We start from the raw sequence: 27,025 nt of genomic DNA on the forward strand, positions 1-27,025 counted from the left end.
ATCGCACATCTTCACGTGGCTTTGAATAAAAAGCACGAGTCATATGAACTACTTCAGTGGTGTTTATATGGTTCTTTTATGTCATTTTTGGAGCTTGACAGGAACGAACATGACTAACACACAGTATCGGATTTGGATTGGGCTCGTCGGACCGATACCTGATCCATCTAAAAACTTCAGTATTGGAGCTGATACCAATCCAGGTATCAGATCGATGCATCCCTACTAAATATATTGAAATCTTAGTCTGAAAGTACGACAATTAAAGGTATAGTTAACCCAAAAATACTAATTCTCTCAAAATTTAAATAAAATCAATATGCAAGCCCTTTTTATTACAAATTCTCCTACCTGCCCAGTAGGTGGCGATATGCATGAAGAATTAGAGTCACCAAAAACATACCGCTTCAGAAAACAAAGATTTAACCCCTGGAGTTGCATGGATTTTCTGCTGCCTTTATGTGCTTTTTGGACCTTCAAAGTTCTGGCCATCATTCACTTGCATTAAATGGACCAACAGAGCTGAGATATTCTTCTAAAAATCTTTGCTTGTGCTCTGCAGAAGAAAGTAAGCCATATACATCTGGGATGGCATGAGGGCAAGTAAATGATGTGAAATTTCATTTTTGGGTGAACTATCCCTTTAACTGTTTTAAAAATTAAATGCATTCACCAAGAAGTCCCATGCAAAACAATTAACACTTCAAAGTGTTGTTTCAAACAAAGAAACTGAACTCGTAACTTGAGAAAATAAGAAGCAATGGATCCAGAACATTCTGAAAAGAATAATGCACAGATGTGACCAAATCAAGCATCAGGATAATTCTAAAAAAATGACAGGCCAAGGCAGACCATCAGAAACACACTATATAGGGGACATTCTCCTAAACATGATCAGAATAATAGCAGAACCTGCACATGCATTTGCATTTGCATTACCTCATTTGCTCGTCTAATCCGAGCAGAGTAACCCTTCTAAAAAGAGTAAGATTCAGAAACACTTAATTCAGTCCATCACATGCAAAACACAAAATAAATCAAAAATACTTAAGTTCAACTAAGACTATCCAAAAAAACATATTTACTTATCAACCTGAATTTGTTGATACTAGTTTAAGCCTTACTGTATACAGGCTTTTGTGTACACTCTGAGCCATTATGAACCAAGTGTTGACTAAGCCAATTTAGGGAAGAAAAGCAGTTCTGGAAGTGTTTATTTGCAGAGAAGAATGAGTTTGCAGAGTATTCAAGGTGAGAGAGAGGTCGCTTCACAATAGCATGTAGACAAACAGACACGAAGGCTTGTAAAGGTGATAAATAACGCTGCCAACTCTACCTTGTCTCCCTGGTAGGCGATGGGTAATTGCCAGTAGTGGGGCTCCTGTCCAAGGTAGTCAAAGTTTGTGTAGGAGAGTTGTGTTCCCTCTGTAGAGAGCTCTACAGAGAAGCCACTGTCAATGCGGTTGGTGCGCTGGCGATTCACAAGAGCAAAGCCTTGGTAGTTTCCTGGTGCAAAGCTGGTGGACACCTTAAGAAAAAGAGGAGAAAATAAACACAAGCTGATGAAAAGAACTCTCCAGAGTGGTAATGAAAGTTGTCTTAAGGGTTGTTCACACAAGACGTGTTCTTGTGGTCAAAGCTAGACACAGCACAGTGGAATGCAACAGAAAGCAAGGTTTGCAAAACACATTATTAAAAATAACTTGACATGGTGCCTTAAAAATGCTCATGCCACGAAATGCTAAAAAAAAACAAAAGATGTCCATTTAATGGAGTGACCCCTAATTCAGCAGGCCTTACCACATCTCTATAGTGACTGGAGCTGGAACACTGCTGCGTGACACCCATACAGAAACAAGACAGGCAGCCATCTTTGTTGGCAGGACTGAGGTGGAAGGTCCCTTGCTTGCAGGTGGAACATGTTGGACCATCAACATTCATCTGAATACAAACAAGTAGAATATTTTTAACATTGTAACTCTTGTAAATGCGAAGCATATAGCATGCCACACATTCAAAAATGTGCATTTAAAATCCTTTCTTTGCCTACCTTGCAGCGACAGACTCCAGTTGCACTACATCCCTCGCTACCGCTCTGGTCACAGCGGTAGCATTCTGTAAACACAAGAATTTTTAATACACATTTAATTTATAAAATATTGATAAAGACTACCAGACAGTAAAACAAAACAAAAAAAGTTTTTGGAATGTAGCTTTTTATATTTATTTTTATTTAAGTTTTATTAATTTTTGTTTCAAATTATTGATTTAACTGTTGATTTTAAGAATAAATGTTAGGAGGGGACCTGGGTAGCTCAGTGGTAAAGACGCTGGCTACCACCCCTGGAGTTCCCTAGTTCAAATCCCAGGGCGTGCTGAGTGACTCCAGCCAGGTCTCCTAAGCAACCAAATTGGCCCAGTTGCTAGGGAGGGTAGAGTCACATAGGGTAACCTCCTCGTGGTCACTATAATGTGGTTCGTTCTCAGTGGGGCACGTGGTGAGTTGAGCGTGGATGCCGCGGTGGATGGCGTGAAGCCTCCACACGCGCTAGGTCTCCGTGGCATCACACTCAACAAGCCAAGTGATGAGATGCGCAGGTTGATGGTCTCAGGCGTGGAGGCAACTGAGATTCAGCCTCCGCCACCCGGATTGAGGCGAATCACTACACACATTGGGAATTGGGCATGCCAAATTGGGAGAAAAAAAAGAATAAATGTTTTTTGTTGTTAATCTTACCATTATTATTGTTACTCTGAGTGCATCTTTGTCCAAGTTGGGGATTGCCAGTATATCCAGGGGCACATCTAAAGAAAAGTAGCCAACACCTTAGAAAAGTAGCCAACACCTTAGAAAAACTGTTTTAAAATGTCTGGCTGGAAAAAGAAAAGCATAATAGGAACCAAAAGAGACATGACAGGGCCTGCCATGAACATTAAGAGCCAGAGTCTCTTTTATGATCTGTGAGTATAAGCCCTTTGAGGAAATATTTATTGTGCTACGCTTCTTTAGCATGCAAATATTACAAAAATAAAGACACTTTGATTTGTATACAGATAATTGGATCATGAAAACAAAATTAATAATTGACAGTAAATACAATTGTGGTCATTTAGTCTATACCAAAACAACCTCATATCAAGTATATCCTTTGACAAACAACAAACATAGACACTATAATTAACAAATGACATAAAACGTCTGTGTTTATACAAGCAGATATTGTACGTCTGCCAGATTCATATTCACATTCATCATTTCCCAATAAAAAGCAAAGAAACAAACCACTGTCATTAGTTTCCCCTAATAGCCACCTCAAGACAAATATAAGGTCAAAATATAACAGGGGATAGCGTAAGATCTTGCATGCTGCCAACTTTAGGAGATGGATAAACTAGTCAGGAATTTCATCATCCAAATGATGTTGAGTCATTCTCTCTTTGAATACTTTGCTGAACAGTGGAGAAACAAAGCAATCCAGAATGCTCCTGCAATGACCCAATTAAATGCCAAAGCTAGTAAAACACCTTATGCCAAAGCCTGTGGAAGCTGAAACACTTGTCTCAAAGTCTTACCTGATAACTGAAGGTTCCAAGGTAGTCCAAATTAAATGCTATGCATGGCTATGATGAAATATTAATGACAGTAACTTTTCCAACTTTTGTTTTTTATACTCTCTCCAGCCAATTGACAATATTTTTCAAGGTCATTATAATGTACATTCAAAAATGTATACCGCTAAAATGACATACTGTAACTTTTGTCATGTTTTTTTGCAAATCGAGGTGTTAGGGGATGGAGTTCACAAATCAAACAAGGAGATAAGTTTATGAGTAGGTAGCATGGATAAATGAAGATAAAATACATGCAAAAATGTTTACATTTTTAGTACCATCGTGTGTAATAATTATTCAATGTCATGTCTGAACACATAGGTACATACAGTACACACTTACAAAAGTACACAAAGTAGTATAAAAACAGTTATAAAAAAATTAAAAAAAGATATCAAATAACAAGAACTTGAAATGTTGGACTCTTTAAAGCTGCTGCGTGCAATTTCTTTCAAAGGTAAACCGGTCAGAGAAATTGTTATTTTTGCAGTTCTAAAAATTCTAAAAATAGAAATTAGAATTGAGAAGGTTCATTACATCTGTTTGATACAAAACACTTGCTTACAAGAGGTAAATGACGACATGTAATACTCTTTCTGCACATCATAGCTTGCATTCAAAAAAGCTAGAATACTGTCCAAAAGCCAAGCTTTTACTTGAATGAAACCGTACCGTACTCTCTTCAGGAACAACATCATTCAATAAGTTTTGTATAGTTTTTGTGGTTCAAGGTAAATTTTTTTCTTCTACATCTATCAAAGAGAAATACACAGGTCCAGGGTAATGTAAACTGGTACTGTAATCCATGTCATATCTAGAAATCAGGAATTATTTTGATGGGAATGGCCACTCTTCCAAGAACAATATGAAGGTTTCCATCTTGTTTTAGTCTGGGCATTTTTAGTTTCTTTTGTCCTCTGTTGTTTTGCATGAATAGGTCTAAAATGTTTAAGGATTTAGAGGTCTTCCTCTCAGTAGATTTTCTCGCAGTAGTTATCTTTACTTTGGGTTTAGGCAACTGTAATCTCGTTTTGCCATCAGATTTACTGGGGGCATTTGTGTATCCAAACATTTTCTCAGGTTGCTTGGATCTTGAGGTGCCTCTAGTTTCAAGTGAAGGATGGTCTAACTGATTTGCCTTGGAGGGTCTAGTACTGGAATGTCTTCTATTTGTTTGGACGCTATGAGAGGGGTTCTTGATTACCAACATGTTTGTGGCGGTTTTGGACGGTATTATAACTGAATCATATTTTTGTGATTTCTTAGGTTTGTGTGGTCTTTTTGCAGGATTATTTGCCTCTTTCTGAGGCTCGCTCGATGACTCAAAAGATCGGTGTTTAGCTGATTCTTTTACTTGAGGGATTTTTTTATGAGATGGTGCGGGAATCTGAAATTTAGTTGCAGATTCCTCTTTTGTCTGCGGCCTTGGAGGTGAATGGGACAGTTGATTATGTGTCCTGGTCACCATTAGAGTACTCTTTGACTCTGTAGACTTAGCATTTTCTCTTGGACCACTTCTGTGATGTTTTTCAGATGTTATATTTAGTTTGTTACTCCTTGCCCATGAGGTAAGAGGAACTTTAACTGATGCCTTCTTTCTTTTTTGCTGACTGTGTTGAGTTTCATTGGAAGGGACCGAGACTGTACGCCTTCCATTCCAAGGAGAGTCCAACGTGGTATTGAGGGAATGGTTAGGAATATTTTTGGAAACTGTTGCTCTCTTAGAGGACTTGCCATGTTGTTTATTGTCTTTTCTTGTTGATTGGATAATTTTGGTTGAGGGCTTTACTTGCATTTTGTTTGAACTTTCAGGGGTTTGGGACTGTCCAACAGTCATTGTGGAGATGGTACGAGGAGTGTTTAGGGTTTTGGAGAGTATTGTCCCCCTCTGAGGTCTGCTGGTAGATGTCCTATTCATCCGAGTTGTAGTCAAGGCTGAAGCCAGCGTGGTAGCAACCACAGGAGCTTCTCTGCTTCTCTGGCGAGCACGTTTGACTTTGTCGAGCTCTTGAGCCAGGACAGTGAAGCCATCAATCAGTATCTCAAGCTTATGCTCTAGTTGACTCAGTCTTGTTTCAATGTCAGTGTATTTTTTGGTGAACTGACTGATTCTGTCCATCCTGTCTGTTGGAGAAAAAGCACTGGTTTTTGTCTTCAGTTGAGAGCTGAAATGACTCTGCTGCTTCCTCATATTTTCAAGGCTCTCCTTCATGTCCAGAGTGTTGCTCTCAAGCATACTCAGGCGCTGGTTAAAGCGATTTGTGTGCATTCTCAGTAAAAGCTGGAAGCTCTGCTGTCGAGCCTCTGGACTTGGCGTGTAGAGAGTGGGCCCACGAGTCCCATGGTGGCTCAAGCTACGAATGTTTGTTGGCAGCAACGATCTTGTCGTTCTTTCAGGTCTTGATTGTGTAGTGGTCATCTGCCACAAGGTATTATCTTCCCTACTGTCTTCATGTTTGCTTCGATCCAGCACTTTCTTTCTCCCAGGCCTAAGATAGAGAGCGTCATCACATGTAGGTGGGAGGAAACCACTCGAACCTTCAAGGCAGGAGTCTCCGCAGTTCGAAATGCTGAGAGCCATGATGGGACAGGGTTTGTTGGTACCAGATATTTAAAAATTAGCCACCTATTTTTCACCCAGACACCCAAAAGCTTTTGCCCTCCGAGCAAGTAACCAGATTCCAAAATCCATATAATTCACCTCATTGTCACCAATTTGTTTATGGCCAGTTGTGCGGCAGGCATAAACAATTCTAGAAACCCACAAATGTTTAAATGGCAGAGTTTGAAAAAAGAAAAAGAAAGTTGCATTAAATGTAGCAAGGGATTTAAAAGATTAGATTGCACTGCAAGAAATTATATTCTTAATCAGTATTTTTGTCTTGTTTACAATTAAAAATATCTAAACAGCCTAAAACAAGATAAACTTACTTAAGCATATACAGTATATATATATATATATATATATATATATATATATATATATATATTTGTTTTACGCATACTTCACTAAGTTGTGAGTTTAATAATAAAAACAAGAAAAATTGCCAATGGGGTATGAAAAATAAACATAATTCAAGATAAATACACTCACAACAAGTCTAATTTTTCGAGTAAATTTATCTTTAGATATTTTTTTTACTGGAAAACAAGACAAAACTTTGATTAAGAAATTTTTTAAGCATAAAAATGGTACAACTCAAGTTACAGGTGACAGTATGCAAATCTAATCATTTCAGCACCAATCACAACACCAAAAACAGATCTCAGCCTTGTTGACAGCTAGAAAAAATCCATATTGGAACTTTACTCACACAGTAAAGATCACTGAAGTAAAACCTTTATTCTACAACCCTATGTTATCTGAAAACGCTGCAGCTTTTGGAAGTACCATACATGAATTTTACAAGCTCTACAGCTTCCACATAAAACAAACTCCCCCAGAAAGACACTTTGGACAGACATTGACACATTGGTATGGGTGGCACTGATTCAAGCCTTGCTTCTCCCATACCAGCTGACAAAGCCATTCAATCACAGATGGTAGAAGACACACTGCAATGCAACAAATGCATGCTTTCTGGCAGGAGAAAAGGGATGCCAATCACCCCCATCACCAGCGTGGCCAGCCCAGCATATCTAGCCTACTGATTGAGTGGTTTACCCTCTCTGGCAGACCACAGCAGAGGACCAACACTTACCTTTCACAGCGTCTTCCAGTGTGACCAGCAGGACACTCACATGTGGGCTGTCCATCAGAGTCCAAGAAACAAGATGTAGCTCTTCTGCAGAAGAAGAACATTAGCTTGTATGAATGTCTGCACAGTTTGCAGAATTATGGGTTATGCCTTAAAGTGACAGTTCACCCAAAAAAGGAACACAAAAGATGGTGTTTTGAAGAATATCCTGGCCACTCTTTTCCATACAATGAATGTCAAACTCCAAAAAGTCATACGATAGCTTTGTGTGAGGAAAAGACCAAAATTCAAGTCATAATTTACAGAAAATCTTGCCACCCTAGCTCTCAATGGTACAATTCTTAAAAAATGTCATTGTGTATTCCACAGAAGAAAGAAAGTCATACAGGTTTGGAATGGCATAAAGGTGATGACAGGTGATAGTGATGATAGAATTTACATTCTGGGGGGACTACTATTCATTTAATATGAATAAAATATCTTTGTTAAAGTAAATAGAAAAAAAACAAACTCACTGATTATTGAACTGTCCCAGACAAGGACAGGGTCTACATGCCTGTGGACCACCAGTCTTTGGATTTCCATAAAAACCAGGGAGGCAATTTTCACAACGACGTCCGACTGTGTTATGCAAGCAATTCTAAAATAGAATGAACAGAGTGATCCAGATACATTTCCAAAACAATCATCTAGGACCAGAAATGACAGCACAAAAATCCTATACACAATCACTACTAGGGGAGTAACAATCCATCGATCAAAAAACAACAACGATGCAATGCCATTGATTCAACGTGTAAACATCAATGTATATTTTTTTAAGATGCACCTTTATTTTGACACTCTCATGCCAGACATGTCCGTATGCATTTACGTCAGGCGATGCAGCAACCTTATGATATTCACTTTGCTTTGTAAGTTCTAAATACGCTTCTCGTGTGTGACTCGGATGTGCGCAGGGTGAGGCATGAAGTTGCACTCTGTTCTATCCGTGCACGTGTGTCAACCGGGCTTCCCTCAAAATGTGAGCTCCGGTGACAGGACAGGGCAGAGCATCTCTCATGTGTAAATAAATTGGGCCGATATCGTGGCGCATGCGGCACATTTTAATTCTACATGATAATTTTTTATTTTAAAGCGCTTTGGAGCAATTCAGCCATGTCAAATGGCTAAACAGCCCCGACATTCTGAACAGCACTGACGAGGGAAAGAAAAATCACCTGCCCTGCACCAGTATCAATTACAAGACTTTTCACATCTAAACATCAACAATCTTACTAAAATGTATCACAGTAAACTGTAACAGAATTTTTCAATACAACTGTGGAAGTTGTAGCCGAGAAAAAACACTGACAGGACATACTTTCCTGTTGGAAACAAGTCGTGGGTATGTAAATGTTTTGGATTAAAAGACTGTTGTAGAAATGGCAAATTGTCACTGTAGTGTTTACCTCATTGCTCATTCAAGGCAATGAGCTGTCATCAAACGATTGATGATCACTTGAGTGTGTGAGTTTTTATTATTTATTTATCTGTGGCATTGTTTTTTTCAACAACTGAAGTACATTATTTAGTTGTGGATGTCCCAATCTGGATACTGGATTTGCACTTTTCAGAGAGCTCAATAAAATACTCAAATTAAATTTGTGTTGCATTTGTGAGATAATAAATGTAATTGGTTGTGTAAAACATAATATTGTAAGATCAATCGCAGGCCCCTGGATCGAACTGAAATCGCATCGTGGCAGACTTTGAGGAATTGGCAAACATCGGATCGCTGGCAAAGAGAATCAATATAAGATTGTATCATGATGAAACTTTCTATTTACACCCCTAATCACTACTACATATAATATACAGGGATACAAAGCAACTACAATGGAAAGTTTTACTCACCAGGCACTCTCCTGTTTCTGAATCACAGCCGCTGGCATGCCCATAGCAGTCACACTTCTCACAGATGCCAAGATACAGTCCAGGTGTACGGGTGTATCCAACATCACAATCCTGCAAACAATGGAGGTAAGAGGTGACTCGGTTCATACGATAGGTGTGTATGCTGAAGCTGTGCAACTCTGCAACCTTTGCTCTTTTAAGCAAATTTGAAGTAATTGACACAGAGCTTTAGCGCTACAAAATGTTCAATGAGCTGCTAAGAACTACTATTTATACATCAAGAAAAATAAAGTAGGCTTGTTATAAACCTTGACAGGTTATCAGAATTTCAGACCAACATGTGTGCTGGTAAAAGTGGTTGTTTTGCACTGACTTGACACGTTTGCACAGAATGAATGTTGGTGTCATAAGTTAAGCTATTTGAGCAGGGCGCAACAACAAGGATATTTTTTGCTGGCGCAGTGGGGCCAGTAGTTCAAATTTTTACTTCCCTGCCAACATTTTCACTGGCCCCACCAGAAAAAAACATAGCAATTTTATTTTTCAGCAATATGTTTCTAAAGAAAAATCAAGGTTTTAAATGTGCAATAATAGCTGGAAATGATTCAGATACAATGTAATTCTTTTACAGTTAATTAATAAACAACTTTTCTGGAAAACAATAACGTACAATGCAAAACATTACTGATTGGTTGTACTTTTCAACCCAAAAATATCAATTCTTCCAAGAATATCACAAGTCATTCTCACAATCCTCATCCTTGTCAGCCCGCTACATAATTTTAACTTGGCAACCAGTTTAAATCTGCAGATTATTTGCAACAATGTTCAAAACATCACAGAAAACCAAAATGTTTAAAAGGCTCGTTCACCCCCAAGGCATAGCTCTGTAATGTGAACTGTCCATTTTTAATTTGTAATTCATAAAAACACAAGATTTGGTAACATCACAGGAATGTCTTGACAGTGCTAGTGACAGTTCCTCCCAAAATATATATACCTGGCAGGAAGGTCCTGTATATCCCTGAGGGCAGGCGCACTCTTCCACCTCCAGCGCCCTGTCATTTCCTGTAGAGTGAGGCACTGCAATGTCCATTTGGATATTGGAGATGCTAAATGACAGAGATTTAGATTAATTCACTGTTTTTACAAAAAAATCAATAAAGTTAAGGGACAGATAGGATATAATAGGATAATGTGATGCCATCCAGAGGGTGCATAAAGGACATCAAAAGTCAAAGTGTAATGATTGTGTATGGGAAAGCATAAATACCTGCTCTCAGCCATATTGTCTGCATAAGTGGCTCTGATCATGAAGACACTGACATCAGCCAGAGCCATCAGCAGGTGCTCTCGGGTACAGGGCTGTCCATCAGCCCGTTTCCATGCAGACTGTGAGGATTACAGGGAGTAAGTTGAACACAATGGTTGAAGTAAGCTGACTACATGAACCCCGGCTATAATAAATGTACTGTACAATCCATCAAAATTGAAATCTTAATACTTGAGACCACATTATCTATATTTTTATCATTATATATTTAATTTATATACATATTATAGTTTATTCATATGTGTATATATAATGTTTATATATATTGCAAACACACCTCTCTAAAAGACACAGTGATAGTGGCTAGTACTCTAGGAAGTGGTTTGATCTGGGAATAATGCTCCAGGAAGATGCCGTTGCCTTGGAGAACCACATCTGGCTGTCCATCAATTACCAGGGAGCGTGCTTGCGGCTCATAACGCAGCCTGTACTGCAGCTCTCCGCCATATGCTGAAACCTTTACACAGGAAAGCAAAACATGTTTTAAAAAACAGTGCAATGACATGTGGCAGTCAGACAAGATCATAATTCTTACTCTTTCTAGGTCATATTACTTGACACAGGTCAAAGTGCAAACATGGCACCACATCATATGGAATGCTCTCACCTTGTCCCCTCTGAAATTCTCAGGCAGGACCCAGTAGTAGATTTCATTGGGGATACTGGAGAAGAATCGGTAGACCACCTCTGCACTTGCTCTCTGGGTGATGCCCTCAGTGATGGTCAGAGTGTTGGCGGCATTGGAAAGGGTGAAGAGCTGGCCGTTGACACCACCTCTCACCTTTACGTTAACCGAGAGACAAGTGTAAAGCACACATTAATACAATACACTACACGTTTATTTATGACCAAAGTGCTTTACAGGTAAAACACCGTTAAACTAGCTGAGAATAAAAAAGGAACTTTTTATATACTGTGTGAATATATATATATATATATATATATATATATATATATATATATATATATATATATATATATATATATATATACACACACACACACACACACACACACACACACACACACACACACACACAGGGTTGGGGAGTAATGGAATACATGTAATGGGAATACGTATTTAAAATATAAAATATAAGTAACTGTATTCCACTTCAGTTACAATTTAAATAATTGGTAATTAGAATACAGTTACATTCAAAAAGTATTTTGATTACTGAAGAGATTAATTTGCATTTTATTGTCATTTGTTTCATTTAATATTTAGTCCTTTCAGATGGAAAACATTTATACATATAAATGATGAGATCCAAAGTGCATTTGAACAGCGGTGAAACACTTTCTTATGATGTGTTACATTCATACGAGCAGACGAAGAAATAGAAATAAACCTTGTGTAAATTGTCAGCTTTACGCTAAGCTAAAATGCTATTTCTAGCCATTTTACATGCACATGTTACCAGGCACGATCATATTTATTTATCAAGAAAATTCACGTTGGATCATAATTTCTTTTTTTCTAGTAAGACCTTTGATATTATGGCAAAAAATCATAGTCTTGATAATAATTTTTGTATTGTTTTCCTGTAAAAATATCTTAAAATCCTTAAAACAAGATCAATTACATTTATCTTGTTTCAGAAACAACATTGCATAAGATATTTAGGTTTTCAGAGAATGTATTTTTAACGTGTATTTTGTCTTACTGTACTGGCAGAGTTTTTATAGTCAAAACAAGTGAAAAAATCTACCAGTGCTGAAGAAGTAATCCAAAGTATTTAGAATACATTACTGACCTTGAGTAATCTAATGGAATACATTACAAATTACATATTACAGCATGTATTCTGTAATCTGTAGTGGAGTATATTTCAAAAGTAACCCTCCCAACCCTGTATATATATATATATATTTATTATATGTATATATTAGTTGTACTCAAAAGTTTGCATACCCTTGGATAACTGGTAATATATGTAACATTTTTAAAGAAAACATGAATGAGCAGGCAAAACACATTTATTTTATTACTTATGGGATTCATATTCAACTGTAGGTTATAACAGAATGGCACAATCATAAAACAAAACATGGCAACAATGAAAAAAATGAAATGACCCCTGTTCAAAAGTCTGCATACCCTTAGATCTTAATACTGTGTATTGCCCCCTTTAGCATCAATGACAGTGTGCAGTCTTTCGTAATAGTTGTCTATGAGGCCCCAAATTCTTGCAGGTGGTATAGCTGCCCATTCGTCTTTGCAAAATGCCTTCAGGTCATGCAAAGTCTTTGGTCGTCTTGCATGAATCGCACGTTTGAGATCTTCCCAGAGTGGCTCGATGATATTAAGGTCAGGAGACTGTGATGGCCACTCCAGAACCTTCACCTTTTTCTGCTGTAACCACTGGAGCATCAACTTGACCATGTGCTTAGGGTCATTGTCATGCTGGAATGTCCAAGAGTGTCCCATGCGCAGCTTTCGTGCAGAAGAATGCAAATTGTCTGCCAGTATTTTCTGATAACATGCTGCATTCATCTTGCCATCAATTTTCACAAGATTCCGCGTGCCTTTAGAGCTCACACACCCCCAAAACATCAGTGAGCCACCACCATGCTTCACAGTGGGGATGGTATTCTTTTCACTATAGGCCTTGTTGACCCCTCTCCAAACATAGCGCTTATGGCTGTGACCATAAAGCTCTATTTTGGTCTCATCACTCCAAATAACAGTGTGCCAGAAGCTTTGAGGCATGTCAAGGTGTTGTCAGGCACATTGTAACCGGGCTTTTTTGTGGCATTGGCGCAGTAAAGGCTTCTTTCTGGCAACTCGACCATGCAGCTCATTTTTGTTCAAGTATCATCGTATTGTGCTCCTTGAAACAACCACACCGTCTTTTTCCAGAGCAGCCTGTATTTCTCCTGAGGTTACCTGTGGGTTTTTCTTTGTATCCCGACCAATTCTTCTGGCAGTTGTGGCTGAAATCTTTCTTGGTCTACCTGACCTTGGCTTGGTATCAAGAGATCCCCGAATTTTCCACTTCTTAATAAGTGTTTGAACAGTACTGACTGCATTTTCAAGGCTTTGGGAATCTTTTTATATCCTTTTCCATCTTTATATAGTTCCATTACCTTGTTACGCAGGACTTTTGACAGTTCTTTTCTGCTCCCCATGGCTCAGTATCTAGCCTGCTCAGTGCATCCACGTGAGAGCTAACAAACTCATTGACTATTTATACACAGACACTAATTGCAATTTTAAAAGCCACAGGTGTGGGAAATTAACCTTTAATTGCCATTTAAACCTGTGTGTGTCAGGCCTAGACAGGCCCCATTTCCAGCAGCCATCACTCCAACACCTTCTCATGCACCTTACAGTCTAGCTGATCCCACAAAAGCTCAATGGGGTTATGATCCATAACACTCTTTTCCAATTATGTTGTCCAATGTCTGTGTTTCTTTGCCCACTCTAACCTTTTCTTTTTGTTTTTCTGTTTCAAAAGTGGCTTTTTCTTTGAAATTCTTCCCATAAGTCCTGCACCTCTGAGTCTTCTCTTTACCGTTGTACATGAAACTGGTGTTGAGCGGGTAGAATTCAATGAAGCTGTCAGCTGAGGACATGTGAGGTGTCTATTTCTCAAACTAGAGACTCTGATGTACTTATCCTCTTGTTTAGTTGTACATCTGGCCTGCCACATCTCTTTCTGTCCTTGTTAGAGCCAGTTGTCCTTTGTCTTTGAAGACTTTAGTGTACACCTTTGTATGAAATCTTCAGTTTTTTGGCAATTTTAAGCATTGTATAGCCTTCATTCCTCAAAACAATGATTAACTGACGAGTTTCTAGAGAAAGTAGTTTCTTTTTTGCCATTTTTGACCTAATATTGACCTTAAGACATGCCAGTCTATTGCATACTGTGGCAACTCAAAAACAAACACAAGGACAATGTTAAGCTTGTGTTAACCAACCAAATAGCTTTCAACTGTGTTTGATATAATGGCAAGTGATTTTCTAGTACCAAATTAGCAATTTAGCATGATTACTCAAAGATGTGCTGTTTTTTACATCAGTAATGTCCTGACTATACATTGTGATCAGTTGAATGCCACTTTGGTGAATTAAAGTACAAATTTCCTTCCGAAACAGCAAAAATTAATATCCAGTTAAAATATCTAAAAACTCACTAATCAATAAACAAGGCTATTAGTGTGCACAATTCATTCTTGGTGAACTCATCCCTTAGCGTATTTACAGAGGATGTGAGACTGGCTCACCTGTTCTCTACTCCAGGTAGAACTAGCACACTGTTTAGTCACTCCCATACAGAAACACTGCAAGCAGCCATCAGAATTATCAGCTGCCAGATGAAAGGCGCCAATCTTACACTCGTCACATAGAGCACCAACCACATTGGCCTGCAGCACAGAAGATCAAGTAGTGTTTGAACATAAACATTTATGTTCTACTAAAATTACATGGTTACTATATTAAATGCTTCAGGAAAACAGTAGTGAAGCGTAATACCTTGCAATAGCATGGTTTGCTGATGGGGTTGATCGTTCCTCTGTTATCGCATTTGGAACTCACTGAACAGGGATAAAAACACCATATGGTTCACAATTACACCTGGAATGCTTTGAACATCCTGGTCCTAAAGAGCTGGCATACCAGAATACACTACACTGCATGTGAACCATTATCTAAAGCTTCCCTTGACTTTAATGTGACTTACAGGAATTGTTCACCTAAAAATGAAAATGTTCTCATCAATTACTCACCCTCATGCCATCACAGATGTGTACGAATTTCTTTCTTCTGCTTAACACAAATTAAGATTTTTAGAAGAATATCTCAGTTCTGTTGGTCCATACAATCCAAGTGAATGGTGGCCAGAACTTTGAAGCTCCAAAAATCACATAAAGGCAGCATAAAATTAATCCATACGACTCCAGTGGTTTAATGTATGTCTTCAGAAGCGATATGATAGGTATAGGTGATAAACAGACCAATATTTAAGTCCTTTTTCCAATAAATTCTCCTCCCTGCCCAGTAGCACAATATGCATGAAGAATACGAATCACCAAAAACAAAAGAAAAACTCTTAGGAGAGAAGATAGCACTTAAGAGGACTGGTGAAAGTAGAAAAAAAAGGACTTAAATATTGATCTGTTTCACACCCACACCTATCATATCACTTCAGAAGACATGTATTTATCCACTGGATTCATTTGAATTACATTTATGCTGGCTTTATGTGCTTTTTGGAGCTTCAAAGTTCTGGCTTCTAAAAAAATATTTTAGAAATCTTTGTTTGTGTTCTGCAGAAGTCATGCACATTGGGGATGGTATGAGGGTGAGTAAATGATGAGAGAATTTTTATTTTTGGGTGAACTATTAATTTAACAAAGAAATAGCAGGAAAAAATGTATCCAAAGCCAGTCATATAAATCTTGCCATTAAGGATGTGAGCACATATATTAAGGATTTGGGGGAGGAGCAAATGTAATAATTTAAGTCAGAATCAACCATTGAAAACATATTGTTCTATAAGTTGTCTCCCTTCTATGTCCAAAGTTGTTGTTACCCTGCTTGACATCAATTTTCATTGCATCAATTATTTACTACAATTTTAAGTGAAAAAATACTTACGGCTAGTAAGAATACATTCGCCATTAGGCTGAAGAGGGTTGCCGACATATCCTGGAGCACATCTATAAAGGAAATAAACATAATGACATGCAGTATCTCTCGTATGCATATACATGCAACAAATAAACACCATATAAGCAAAGTGTTGTATTAAGGTTGGACATATACAGAAGAGTGCTGTTCCCTTACTTCTCACAACGTCGCCCAGTGTAACCAGGTCTGCAGTTGTCACATGTCGCCTGATTGTCATAGTCCAGAAAGCAAGTATCGGAAAAGCTTTGAACACAACATTTTACATTTAAATGTATGCATTTGGCAGACACTTTTATACAAAGTGACTTACAGTGCATTCAACTTACAATGTATGACATTCTTGCCTCTGTTGAACAAAAGGGAGATGTTAGCCAGAATGTTAGACTCAGTCACCATTCACTTTCATTGTATGGAAAAAGATTCAATGTAAGTAAATTGTGACTAAGGCTGTCATTCTGCCAAACTTCTGTTACACAGAAGAAAGCAAGTCGTACAGTGGTCTGGTTATATATCCTTACCGGCGGGACGTCTCTGTGTATGGACAAGGACACGGTTTGCAGTCATCATATCGTCCTCGACTCGGGTCACCGAAGTAGCCCGGCTTGCATTTGTTGCACTGAGGCCCTTCTGTGTTGTGCTGACAACTCTGTCACATGACACTTTCACGTTAGTGTGTTGCGTACAACAATGTACTAGCTTAGACAGTGTATTAGTTATCTAAATAATGTATTTATAATGCTCAAGAAACCAGTCCTCACCAGACAGTGCCCACTAATAGGGTCACAGGCACTGGCATGGCCATTGCAGTTGCAGCCAGCGCAGGTGCCCAGAAAGGTTCCAGGTACACGTTCAAAACCGGGGGAGCAAGTCTCACAGGAAAGTCCCGAGTACCCCGGAGGACATCTGTGTGGGACATCAACCAGCAGACCTTCAACAATGTGCATACCTCAACACTTTCAAACTGAATTCCTGACTAGTGTTAGTGTTACAGATTGTTTTAAGGGGATGGAATTCGGCTGGAGCGCCCTCGTTTCAGGAGTGGTGCGTGGAGATGGGGAGGATGGCGGCTTTCGAGGAGGTGTCATGTAGAAGGCTGGGGATCTGGAATTCGTTTTATGGGGGCAGCTATTTGGCGTTTTTGGGGGGCTCTCGGGGAAGGGCAGTGGAGAGAGAAGCATAGTTTTAAATGTGTGTGATTATTTATTTATTTTTTGTGTGTGTGTATACTTATATGTGACCACAGGGATGTTTGTTGAGGCTCAGGGTGGGGTTGGGGGTTGGGGATTGGGGAGGGGGAGGGGTAATAGTGGGGGTTAAATGTTGATTCTGCATATATATGTTTTGCTTTTCTTTGTTATCTGTATGAATTAATAAAAAAAATGTTAATCAGAAAAAAAGAAAAGAACTGTCAGAGGTGATTTAAGAGTAACTTAACATTTTCTGACAGGTCTGTAATCCTTTCTTGATTTAACACACTACATCTACACTAGTAACATACAAGCACACTAACCTGCATTCCTCCACATCTTTCGGGTTCCCCTGCACACTGAACTCCATCGTGGTGGTATCCATGCTGATGTCACTCAGGCCAACGCTGGCCATGTGGTTGTCATAAATGGTGCGAATGTGGATGCTCTCCAGTTTGGCCAGAGTCATCATGAGGTCATCACGAGTCACTACCCGTCCAGAAGAGTGCTGCCAGTTTTTCTGAGACACAGAAAGTTGAACAACTTATCATAACAAACCAAATAAAGTAAGCATTAATTAACAATCAAATCGGAACAATCACTGATTTGAAAACTCACTGTTTTGTTGTATTGTTATAATAACAATACAATTATTTAAGAAGGATAAGACTGGAAATACTGCATTATTTATGGTTGACATTTTTGCAAATTTTTTTTTTCCTGACATTCGTTGTGATTGAATTTAAAATACTTTGTGAAATTGTGTACAATTACCTCTGTAAATTTGATGTCTCTGTGGTTGATGGTGTCAGGTAAAATGGGGTTTCCTCTGCGGTAAATAAGTCTCTGTCCATTGCCACTCAGCACAACATCAGGTTTCTCCTTTGGTTCCGAAGCACCTCGCTGCAGTGAGTAACTCACCTTATACTTCAGGTAACCTCCATATGTGTCAACCTGTACAACACAGACATGTCCTTCATCTTGACATTCCTGAACGAATCATTCAGACTGGTTTGTGAATCGGATCAACTGATTTGTTAAAAAGATCTGACCGAAAAGATCATTTCATTCCAATATCAGAAATCGCTACTCCTCATATGAATTTGACAAAGCGAACAAGAGCGGATGTGATGATTTTCAGTGAATAACAATTGAAATTTCGGTCTAATTTGCAACCAAAGCTATCGAACGGCCTCAGAAGACTTGAAATATTGCATCATTTCAAGAAAGTTAAAATAGGGAGCACTTGATTGGCAATAACATTATCTACAGTGTATTTGTAGGCACAGTATTGTGAAGGGGAGGAAAACCTTGTTGCCCAGAAACTGGCGAGGCAGAGACCAATAAGATTCTTGATCAAGGAAGCGGCGAGACAGATCCACTAGCTGGAACTCCTCACTCTCTGGATAGATCAACATCTGAGTGGAGGAGAGAGGTGGAGTGCCAGGCCGACTAGGAAACGTCACATTGACTCCTGTGAAGGGGGAAAGAGAGACAGACAGACAGATATATGATAAACTGTTACATTTGCAATATCCACAGTAACAACTTAACTTAAATAATAACTTATATAAATCTTGAACAAACATTATATACTGTAGCAAATGTATTATAAAGAAAGTAGACATTCTTGATACAATAAACTTAAAAGCAAAGAGCAGGACTATTAATAACGTGGGTACCTTTGAAGTCCTCCTCCTCAGTGAAGCGCAGTGTGATCTGGCTGCGGTAGCGACCAGTGCTCTGACAGTTCTTAGTGATGCCAAAACAGAAGCAGGGCATACAGCGCCCACCCACACTAAAGTGTCCATCATGACAGTTACCTGATAACACGTACAGAGAGGATGACACAACTGGACAAGACCAACATGAAAGACAAAGGATGGTAAGATCGCCACCGTCAGGTCTGAGATGCCAGTCACCATACTACAATGACACAACATGCAGTCATAGAAATAGAACAGCATGGATGACCTTTGTCTCGCAAATGAAAGGCATCTATGGTGTAATGACATGTTTAAAGGGCTCTTTGGAAAGAAAACATCAGCCGAGAACAAATATACAGTATTACTATTGTCTGTTGGCTATGGACAACATGGCAACTCCAGGGTTGCCATACCTATTACCAATGAAATTGTCTCATGACTTTTCTGTGACAGTTTGAGTTGTTTGTGATTACTGGATACAGAATTTTAATATAAATAATTTCAAAGAGATTGCACTCACAGAAGCAATTTCTAGCTGAGGAAATCTTTAAGAGCTCAGCATAACTAAAATAATATATATAAATTCACTATAGAAGTTAATTCAATTATTTTTTAAGATTGAACATATTTTGAGATCTTTTCCAGAACTGGAAATTACAATTTGAATATTCCCTGATATTTCCAAGTTTTCCATGACCAAGGGAACCCTGTAACTTAGAAGTGTAGTATTTGGGTAGTTGATGCATAACATGTTTGTAAACTTTTTTTTAAACCAACATCAAGATTTTACACTAATACTTATACAAAAGTATAGGTAAAGTGTGTATTTTACTGTAGATGCTGAATGGCCCTGAAAAATTTATTTGAAAAATTTTAAATATTTCAAACAGTCTAAGTTAATGTGGTCATAAAAACTGCACATATAATTATAAAAGAATGATCAAAATGCTGTTTAAAACTGCTTTAGTGAATGTCACATCGCATATTAGAATTCATGTCAACTACCCATTTACATACAGCAAAATGCCTAAATGAAACACTAAAAGAAGGTTTTGATGAACACGAACAATGCACCAAATTGAGCAAGGTGCTGTACCTGGGTTCGGTCTCTGAGAGAGGCTGAGCACTCCATCAGGAATGGCAAACACTAGGCCTTTAGCATTGATGGCCTCACAGGTGTACGCTCCCTGGTCTCCTTCCTTCACATCACGAATGATAAGTGTTCCTCGGCCATTCTCACTGCTCATTGTGAATCTGTCAATAACAGACTTACTTAGATGCTTGTAATTTCATACTCAGTACTCAGACAAGAACAACTTGGTGTAAACACAAATTACACAATGTTTTTTATATGGAGTGACTATTTGCACTAGGTGTAAATAGCACCTGCCACACAGTCCTGCTATTTGCACTCCAATAGTCTGGTGGAAACACTGAAATTAAAGACAAACTGTGCCCCCAAGCGTTGCTTCAATGGCGTGGTGTGATAAGATGCTGTGAATGTGTTTTTCTCGTATGGACAACCTGTGTTCGATTTCCCCTTTCCCCAAGTTTTCCCATCCTGTTTCCTGTCTCCACTCTTAATAATTCATTTAATATATATTTTTTTTTTATCCCCTTTTCTCCCAATTTGGAATGCCCAATTCCCACTACTTAGTAGGTCCTCGTGATGGCGCAGTTACTCACCTCAATCCAGGTGGTGGAGGTCAAGTCTCAGTTCGCTTCTGAGACAGTCAATCCGCGCCTCGTTGTGCATGACACCGCAGAGACTTCCAGCATGTGGAGGCTCATGCTACTCTCCGCGATCCACGCACAACTTAGCACGCGCACCACTGAGAGCAAGAACCACTCATCGCAACCACGAGGAGGTTACCCCATGTGACTCTACCCTCCCTAGCAACCGGGCCAATTTGGCTGCTTAGGAGACCTGGCTGGAGTCACTCAGCACACCCTGGATTCGAACTCAAGACTCCAGGGGTGGTAGTCAGTGTCAATACTCGCTGAGCTACCCAGGCCCCCTTGCTTTAACTAATGTTAATGAATGGAACCTTATTATAAAGTGTTAACGAAATACCAAATAAAAATGATGCACAAAGACAGCAAATTTGTCTAAAGGTAAAGTTTGTAGCTTCATGTTTAAATGCCATTAGCGGCAACAAAATGAATTGCAAAAATAACAATGTTTTCAAAAAGGTTTCTCCAAACAGGACTTTAAGACATTAGTTTCATAAAATGAACTATTTATATAAGATAGATTGCATTTTGCCATGGGCATCTTGATCATTTAAAAACTCTGTCAGTGATGCTTGATGTACTGTAAGCAAAATGACATATTAAGCCCACACAGTAACCTACCTGCTATTGGCTGGTATGTGTCCCCAATTAAGTCGCCATGTGATGATGGGGGTGGGCACACCAATGGCAGCACAAGTGAAGGTGACGGTGTCCCCCCGCGCTGCTATAATGGACTCTTCCGGTGACATGGTCACAGCAGGAGGTGCTTATATGTAATTAGAGTGAACAATCTGATCAATAATTTCCATCACAATATTCAGCTAATCAAAATACACATGATAACATACTCAGAAACACATATGGACACAAGAGATCAGACACACACATACACCCACACAGCAAATCTTTTATTCTAAACTGGCAGCCTGTGGCAGCAAAAGTTTTATTTAGCAGATCCAGTGAGCCAGAGAGACTGGAATTATGATTTAATTATACACTTTACGTTAAGATTATATACGTTAACACATGCAAATGTATCATGTATTACATTCCAAATTAGGTTTGAAGAAATAACAATGAATATTTTTTCACACATTTGTTCATATTGGAATTCTTGGTTAATGTTAATTTATACATACAATATTGTTCATTGTTAGCTCTTAATGATGTTACATTACTTTTTTTTTTATTTATATTAAACTGTATTAGTGTATGTAGAAACTGACATATATACCATGATTAAAAATGGTGTAAAAATATTGTTCATTTTTCACGTTAATTAATTGTGCAATGTTAATGTATATACACAACATAACCTTACTGTAACGAGTTTCCGATGCATTTAATAAAAATGAATGAAACTATACTTCCATGGATAGATTACCTAAATGTAAATATTATCATGCACTTTCTCAACTACTCCTAAACTAACTTCTCTTCACTAAATATTAAGAAAAACTTCCCTCTTTGTTCTCTTTCTCTGGCTCTTGTTGTCTTCACTGGTGATTGAAATCTTAGTACAAAAGGAAGGATTTATTTATTTGTTGCAAATATCACTCCATGTTGCTATAATTTGCTATCATTATATGGCTTAATTGAACTTTTTCTTGGTTCAAACAGTGCATTTGTGAGAAGGGTTGTTTCTTACAACATTACCATCAGGATATTTTAAAACAGGAAAATTAGTTGATTTTATTTATTCATTATTCTTAATAATGTTATACTGCGACACCGTTTTGGTGCCACGTAAAAAAATAATAATAATATAAATATTTTGAGAATAAAGTCAAAATTATGAGAATAAAGTCGTAGCATTACGGGATTAAAGTCGTAATTAAAAAAAAAAAAAAAACATTCGAGAATAAAGTCAAAATGAGAATAAAGTCAGAATATTTTGAGAATGAAGCCAAAATTACCAGAAATGGTGCGTCATTATCACAACGATAGAACGCTGAGCCAGCAGCTTCATCAATGCAAGAAATGGATGTAGATTATTTAGTTAAATCATACTTCAGTTTAGGATTTAGCAACAAAGAAATCCTTTCATCTTTTGGCACATCAGCATGAAGTTATTAATGGGATCCGGACACTGCTGCGGTTATGAATTTAATTTATTCTGGAGAAAGAACCAGACAGATGTTCGCACAGTCCCACTCGGCATGGGTGATGCTTGGGCTGGGTTTCCTGAAGCTCTAAGTTGAATATTAGTAGCACTTATTTTGTACTTACTACAGCCAGAGGCAGTTCTAGAGGGGGGGCCCCCCCGTGTGCCCCCCACTCGCATCACCACAGACTGATCACGTTACCATGCCCGGCCACCCCGGTGAAAAAATCCTGGCACCGCTCCTGACTACAGCACATTTCCTAAAAGCATCGTTATCTAAGTAGCATGTAAAAACGCTCGGAAATTAACTAGAGCTATGAACCACTCTTAAAGCAATTAAGTGCAACTACACATATTGTTCTCACATCTTTCACAGTTTATCAGATACAAAGGGATATTTATTAAATTATATTAATATATTTTGATCATTGGAAAGCCATTGCACATGGTTTCAGAGGATAAAAAAATCACAATGAAATCAACAGGCAGTCTCCGCAGTCTGTGCATGCGACGTGATAGGTGTAAATTAGGTCTAAATATAGATCTAAATTTGCATGACACCTAATACAGTATAATGTTTTATTGGGCTTCTTTGTTAAGCATAATTGTAATGGCAACAGAAAGATATGTTCTTATTAACAAAAATGCTTAGAAGACAAACGTGAGTAATGTGACTCTGCGGTTTAAAAATTAAATAGGCCAAAATAAATAATTAAAATATGGTTAACAAAGTAGGGTGAGAGTGTGCAATGAGTGATTCATTTTCCCTCTTCCTCCTCCTCTTCTTCCTCCCTCCAGTGGATGATTTAAATAGTCCTAGTCTGTTTACATGGCAGTCACAAATTGCATGCTTCATAATGGCAGTCAGGCTACAAGTTCACATATCCAATTACATCGCCAACCATCGTTTTTATTTTTGGGTAAACTATCCCTTTGGTCAACAGATGATTAAATGATGGAGAGCAGGATTATTACAGTATAACCAGGAAGGTACGCTAGATCACGACAGTCTGCTGCATATTCCACAACAAAGCAAGATCGGGAATTGCGCTATGCCAGCAATCAGCACAGATTTCTTGCATAATTCCTTTAGTGAATTGAGAGTTAAAACAAAGAAGACAGCACATATAAATGAATGACACTATCAGAGGGTGCAATTCATTTTTAGTGTATTCTAACCCAAGGTGTTTGGTATGTTATTGTAACAAAATGTCAACTTTTATAGATTAATTTAAATTTAATATCTTACAACAGCCGTATTCATCAGAGCGGTCAGGGCAGTCCGGCTCCTCATCACACTGGTAACTGGCAGGAATGCAGGTGCGGTCAGACACACACACAAACTGCTCTGGGAGACATGTGTCCCCTGGACCTTTAGTGGCTGAAGGAACGAGAGAGAAGACTGTTTAAAAATCACATCATTTCAAATATATCAGTTATCTGAAGCTAGAGTAAAAGCTGAAAAAATGGTTTATCTGATGTTAACCATTTAGCAATTGTTAATCAACCATTTAGCCATAGTTAATATTGGTTCAAAAAATTATTTCCACTCAAAGTATTTGGAAATGTAAACTGTGGATAGAAGCTTTGGTCTGACTTACGGCAGTTCATCTCATCAGAGTTGTCTTGACAGTCATTGTCTCCGTCGCATCGCCACAGTTTCAGAGCACATCGGCCATTCTGACACTTAAATTCATTGGGTTCACAGGGAGAAGGAGTTCCTGTGGGTTTACAAGTAAAGCCAAACTATAAATACTGAGAACATACATCTTCACAATTAATCATTCTGACTCATTCATTTTGTTTCACTATGACTTCATTTACACATCTATCGCAGTTGATACGAACACATGTGGACAGCGCTTAATAAATACAGGTATAAACAGGTAATAATTGTAATCTGTTCACTCAAACCACATTCAGAGGTAGCCAGAAAAGCATGTCACCACATTGCATTTGTAATGTAAACTCTAATCTGTCCTGATGCGTCCCAGACAACATTAAGGTGCTCCCCTGTCAATCATCCATTGTGCTATAAAAATGGTTTTCAACTTTGCAGGCTACATTCAGATTAAAAGAAAGCAAAGTCCGATCAGATAAAATGAAAAAGCACATACATCGCATGCTCAAGAGTTAACAGAACATCTTCAGCATATGTGATTTCAGCATGAATTGACACAGATTATGTGAAGCACATCCAAATTTTAGTTAATACAGCTAACTTGAATAAAACAACTGAGAATTCAGCTTAAAATTTCACACATCTTTTTCAACATGCAATAAATCACTGACGTACTAGTGATGTATTAAGTTGTAAATCAGAGACCCTGTGATTTGTGGTTAAATACATCAGTATGATGTTAATAACAAGTATAAACAGGGCCAATGATAAAATGCTCAGTTACAAATAAGTGTGTTTTGGGAGATTTATGTGGTAAAATTAAAGTATTGTAGCACGTTGCCATTTGTCCTACCACACTTAAACTCATCACTGCCATCAGCACAGTCCGTTTCTCCATCACATACATAATCCCGTGATATACATTGTCCATTCTGACAGGTGGCCTGGTCTGCCCGGCAGGGTCCCGGGCCGGGCGGAGTTCTGGTTTTGGGAGGTGTAGGTTGAGTAGGAGGTTCAGTTACAACCACTTTGAAAACAAATAAACAAGTGAATGCAGACAGAATGTTCATTTTTGGGTGAAGAAACTATTAACTATACCGCAAGGTGCATTTAGTGACGTTAGCTAGTCTAAAATAAGTAAATGATACATATTTCTGAGACAAGGAAGAATTCATCACATGCAATCTCACTCACCACAATACAGTTCATCACTCATGTCATTGCAGTCAGGCCGTTTGTCACACACATACTCCAGAGGGATGCAGGTCAGCCCATCCTGACACCTGAACTCATCGGGCAAACATTCCCTGGGAACGGGCTTCACTGAGGTGGTAGAGACAGAGAGGTATAGAATCTTTTGACCCATTGTACTGAATGTTATGTTATGGAGTGAGCCAAGACATTGTACAAGATGCCTTGATAAAACAATGCCTGTCTTTTACAGCCTCTCTTCAAGGCACCATGCTCAAATGTTATATTGGTCACTCTGCCTTTTTTTAATTAGTTTTGAATTATGTCCTCTAGAACTTTCATATATGGGTGAAAAATATTGACTCATATATGGGTGAAAAGGCTTGAGCTGCAAAATCTTGGGGTCTAGGCATCAAACAAACTTCAACAAAATTTCGACAAACATATACAACAAAACAAGATAATGCAATTACAGACCCGTCACATTGTCATGCCCAGACTGAATCACACTACAATTATGTCTGAAAAACTCCTATGTAGCTGCATTAAAAAAAGAGCATCACTTCAATCAATGACGAGCCATGCAAAGCTTTTTCGTTCTTCTCATCGAGGCCAAATCCGAGGGCAAACATGCAGTAAGGTTGCATTCTATGATGAGCCAGTATATATGCTGAGAATTCCTTTAGACTGCATTCTAATGGCACAACAGTCTTCATGCAGCAGGCCTGGTTGAGGACCAACCTGGCGAATTGATGGGCTCCACAGATGGGAGAGTATCAGCTATGAACCAGACACAAATATTATCTACTGTATATACTACAATTGCAAGAATAAATTGATTATATTTGTGATGAGGAGGAGGGCGGGGCCGGCCCGTGAGAACACATGGCCGGCCCTGAATCGGGCTAATCAGCCGGGAGGGGGATAAAGACTAGCTGGCAGCGACCCCTCCGTCCCCAGGCAGATGGCTGCGGCTGGCAGAGGTTGGACTCCACGACAGCGCATCCCTACTCCCTCCCGGGTTTTGGCACCAACGTAACAGTATAAGGATGGGCAAGGCGGAGGCGGGAACCGGCTGAACAGTCACAAATATTTATGCAAAACATCTCTCTCGAACTGGCGCCTCCGGCTAGTCTTTATCCCCATCCCGGCTGATTAGCCCTCCTCCTCGTCACAATATTATTATTATTATTATTACTATAATTATTAATAGTTTTATAAAAGTAATTAATATAATTCTGCCAAAGATATTACATGTTCATTCATAATACAATTCTTAAGCTTGTTTAATTTTTAAGAATGATG

The 27,025-nt window shown here is 38.6% G+C and overlaps 2 protein-coding genes across 9 annotated transcripts in view; one reads left to right on the forward strand and one right to left on the reverse strand.

The window, feature by feature from the left end:
- The window catches only part of LOC127419036 (V-type proton ATPase subunit S1-like), a 691,126-nt gene that overhangs the window by 425,716 nt on the left and 238,385 nt on the right, over positions 1–27,025 (forward strand). The gene's annotated exons all lie outside the window — the stretch shown is intronic.
- hspg2 (heparan sulfate proteoglycan 2) overlaps positions 1–27,025 on the reverse strand; it is a 171,789-nt gene that overhangs the window by 69,523 nt on the left and 75,241 nt on the right. For 7 of the 8 annotated variants that reach the window (XM_051660039.1, XM_051660040.1, XM_051660036.1 and 4 more), the window contains exons 7-33: positions 25,724–25,852; positions 25,383–25,556; positions 24,510–24,629; positions 24,158–24,289; positions 21,426–21,570; positions 20,167–20,324; positions 19,047–19,217; positions 18,675–18,838; positions 18,139–18,318; positions 17,688–17,884; positions 16,936–17,080; positions 16,696–16,823; positions 16,334–16,420; positions 16,145–16,206; positions 15,020–15,081; positions 14,770–14,910; positions 11,147–11,320; positions 10,817–10,996; positions 10,480–10,598; positions 10,207–10,318; positions 9,207–9,317; positions 7,826–7,950; positions 7,314–7,397; positions 2,738–2,805; positions 2,051–2,115; positions 1,801–1,941; positions 1,337–1,528 (exon numbers count right to left, since the gene is read on the reverse strand). In XM_051660039.1, the coding sequence (XP_051515999.1) occupies positions 1,337–1,528; positions 1,801–1,941; positions 2,051–2,115; positions 2,738–2,805; positions 7,314–7,397; positions 7,826–7,950; positions 9,207–9,317; positions 10,207–10,318; positions 10,480–10,598; positions 10,817–10,996; positions 11,147–11,320; positions 14,770–14,910; positions 15,020–15,081; positions 16,145–16,206; positions 16,334–16,420; positions 16,696–16,823; positions 16,936–17,080; positions 17,688–17,884; positions 18,139–18,318; positions 18,675–18,838; positions 19,047–19,217; positions 20,167–20,324; positions 21,426–21,570; positions 24,158–24,289; positions 24,510–24,629; positions 25,383–25,556; positions 25,724–25,852 (3,566 nt within the window). The remainder of the gene's footprint in view (positions 1–1,336; positions 1,529–1,800; positions 1,942–2,050; positions 2,116–2,737; positions 2,806–7,313; positions 7,398–7,825; positions 7,951–9,206; positions 9,318–10,206; positions 10,319–10,479; positions 10,599–10,816; positions 10,997–11,146; positions 11,321–14,769; positions 14,911–15,019; positions 15,082–16,144; positions 16,207–16,333; positions 16,421–16,695; positions 16,824–16,935; positions 17,081–17,687; positions 17,885–18,138; positions 18,319–18,674; positions 18,839–19,046; positions 19,218–20,166; positions 20,325–21,425; positions 21,571–24,157; positions 24,290–24,509; positions 24,630–25,382; positions 25,557–25,723; positions 25,853–27,025) is intronic. The other variant, XM_051660037.1, reaches the window with a different exon arrangement.

This window comes from Myxocyprinus asiaticus, chromosome 28 (assembly GCF_019703515.2).
Source record: "Myxocyprinus asiaticus isolate MX2 ecotype Aquarium Trade chromosome 28, UBuf_Myxa_2, whole genome shotgun sequence".
Lineage (NCBI taxonomy): Eukaryota > Metazoa > Chordata > Actinopteri > Cypriniformes > Catostomidae > Myxocyprinus > Myxocyprinus asiaticus.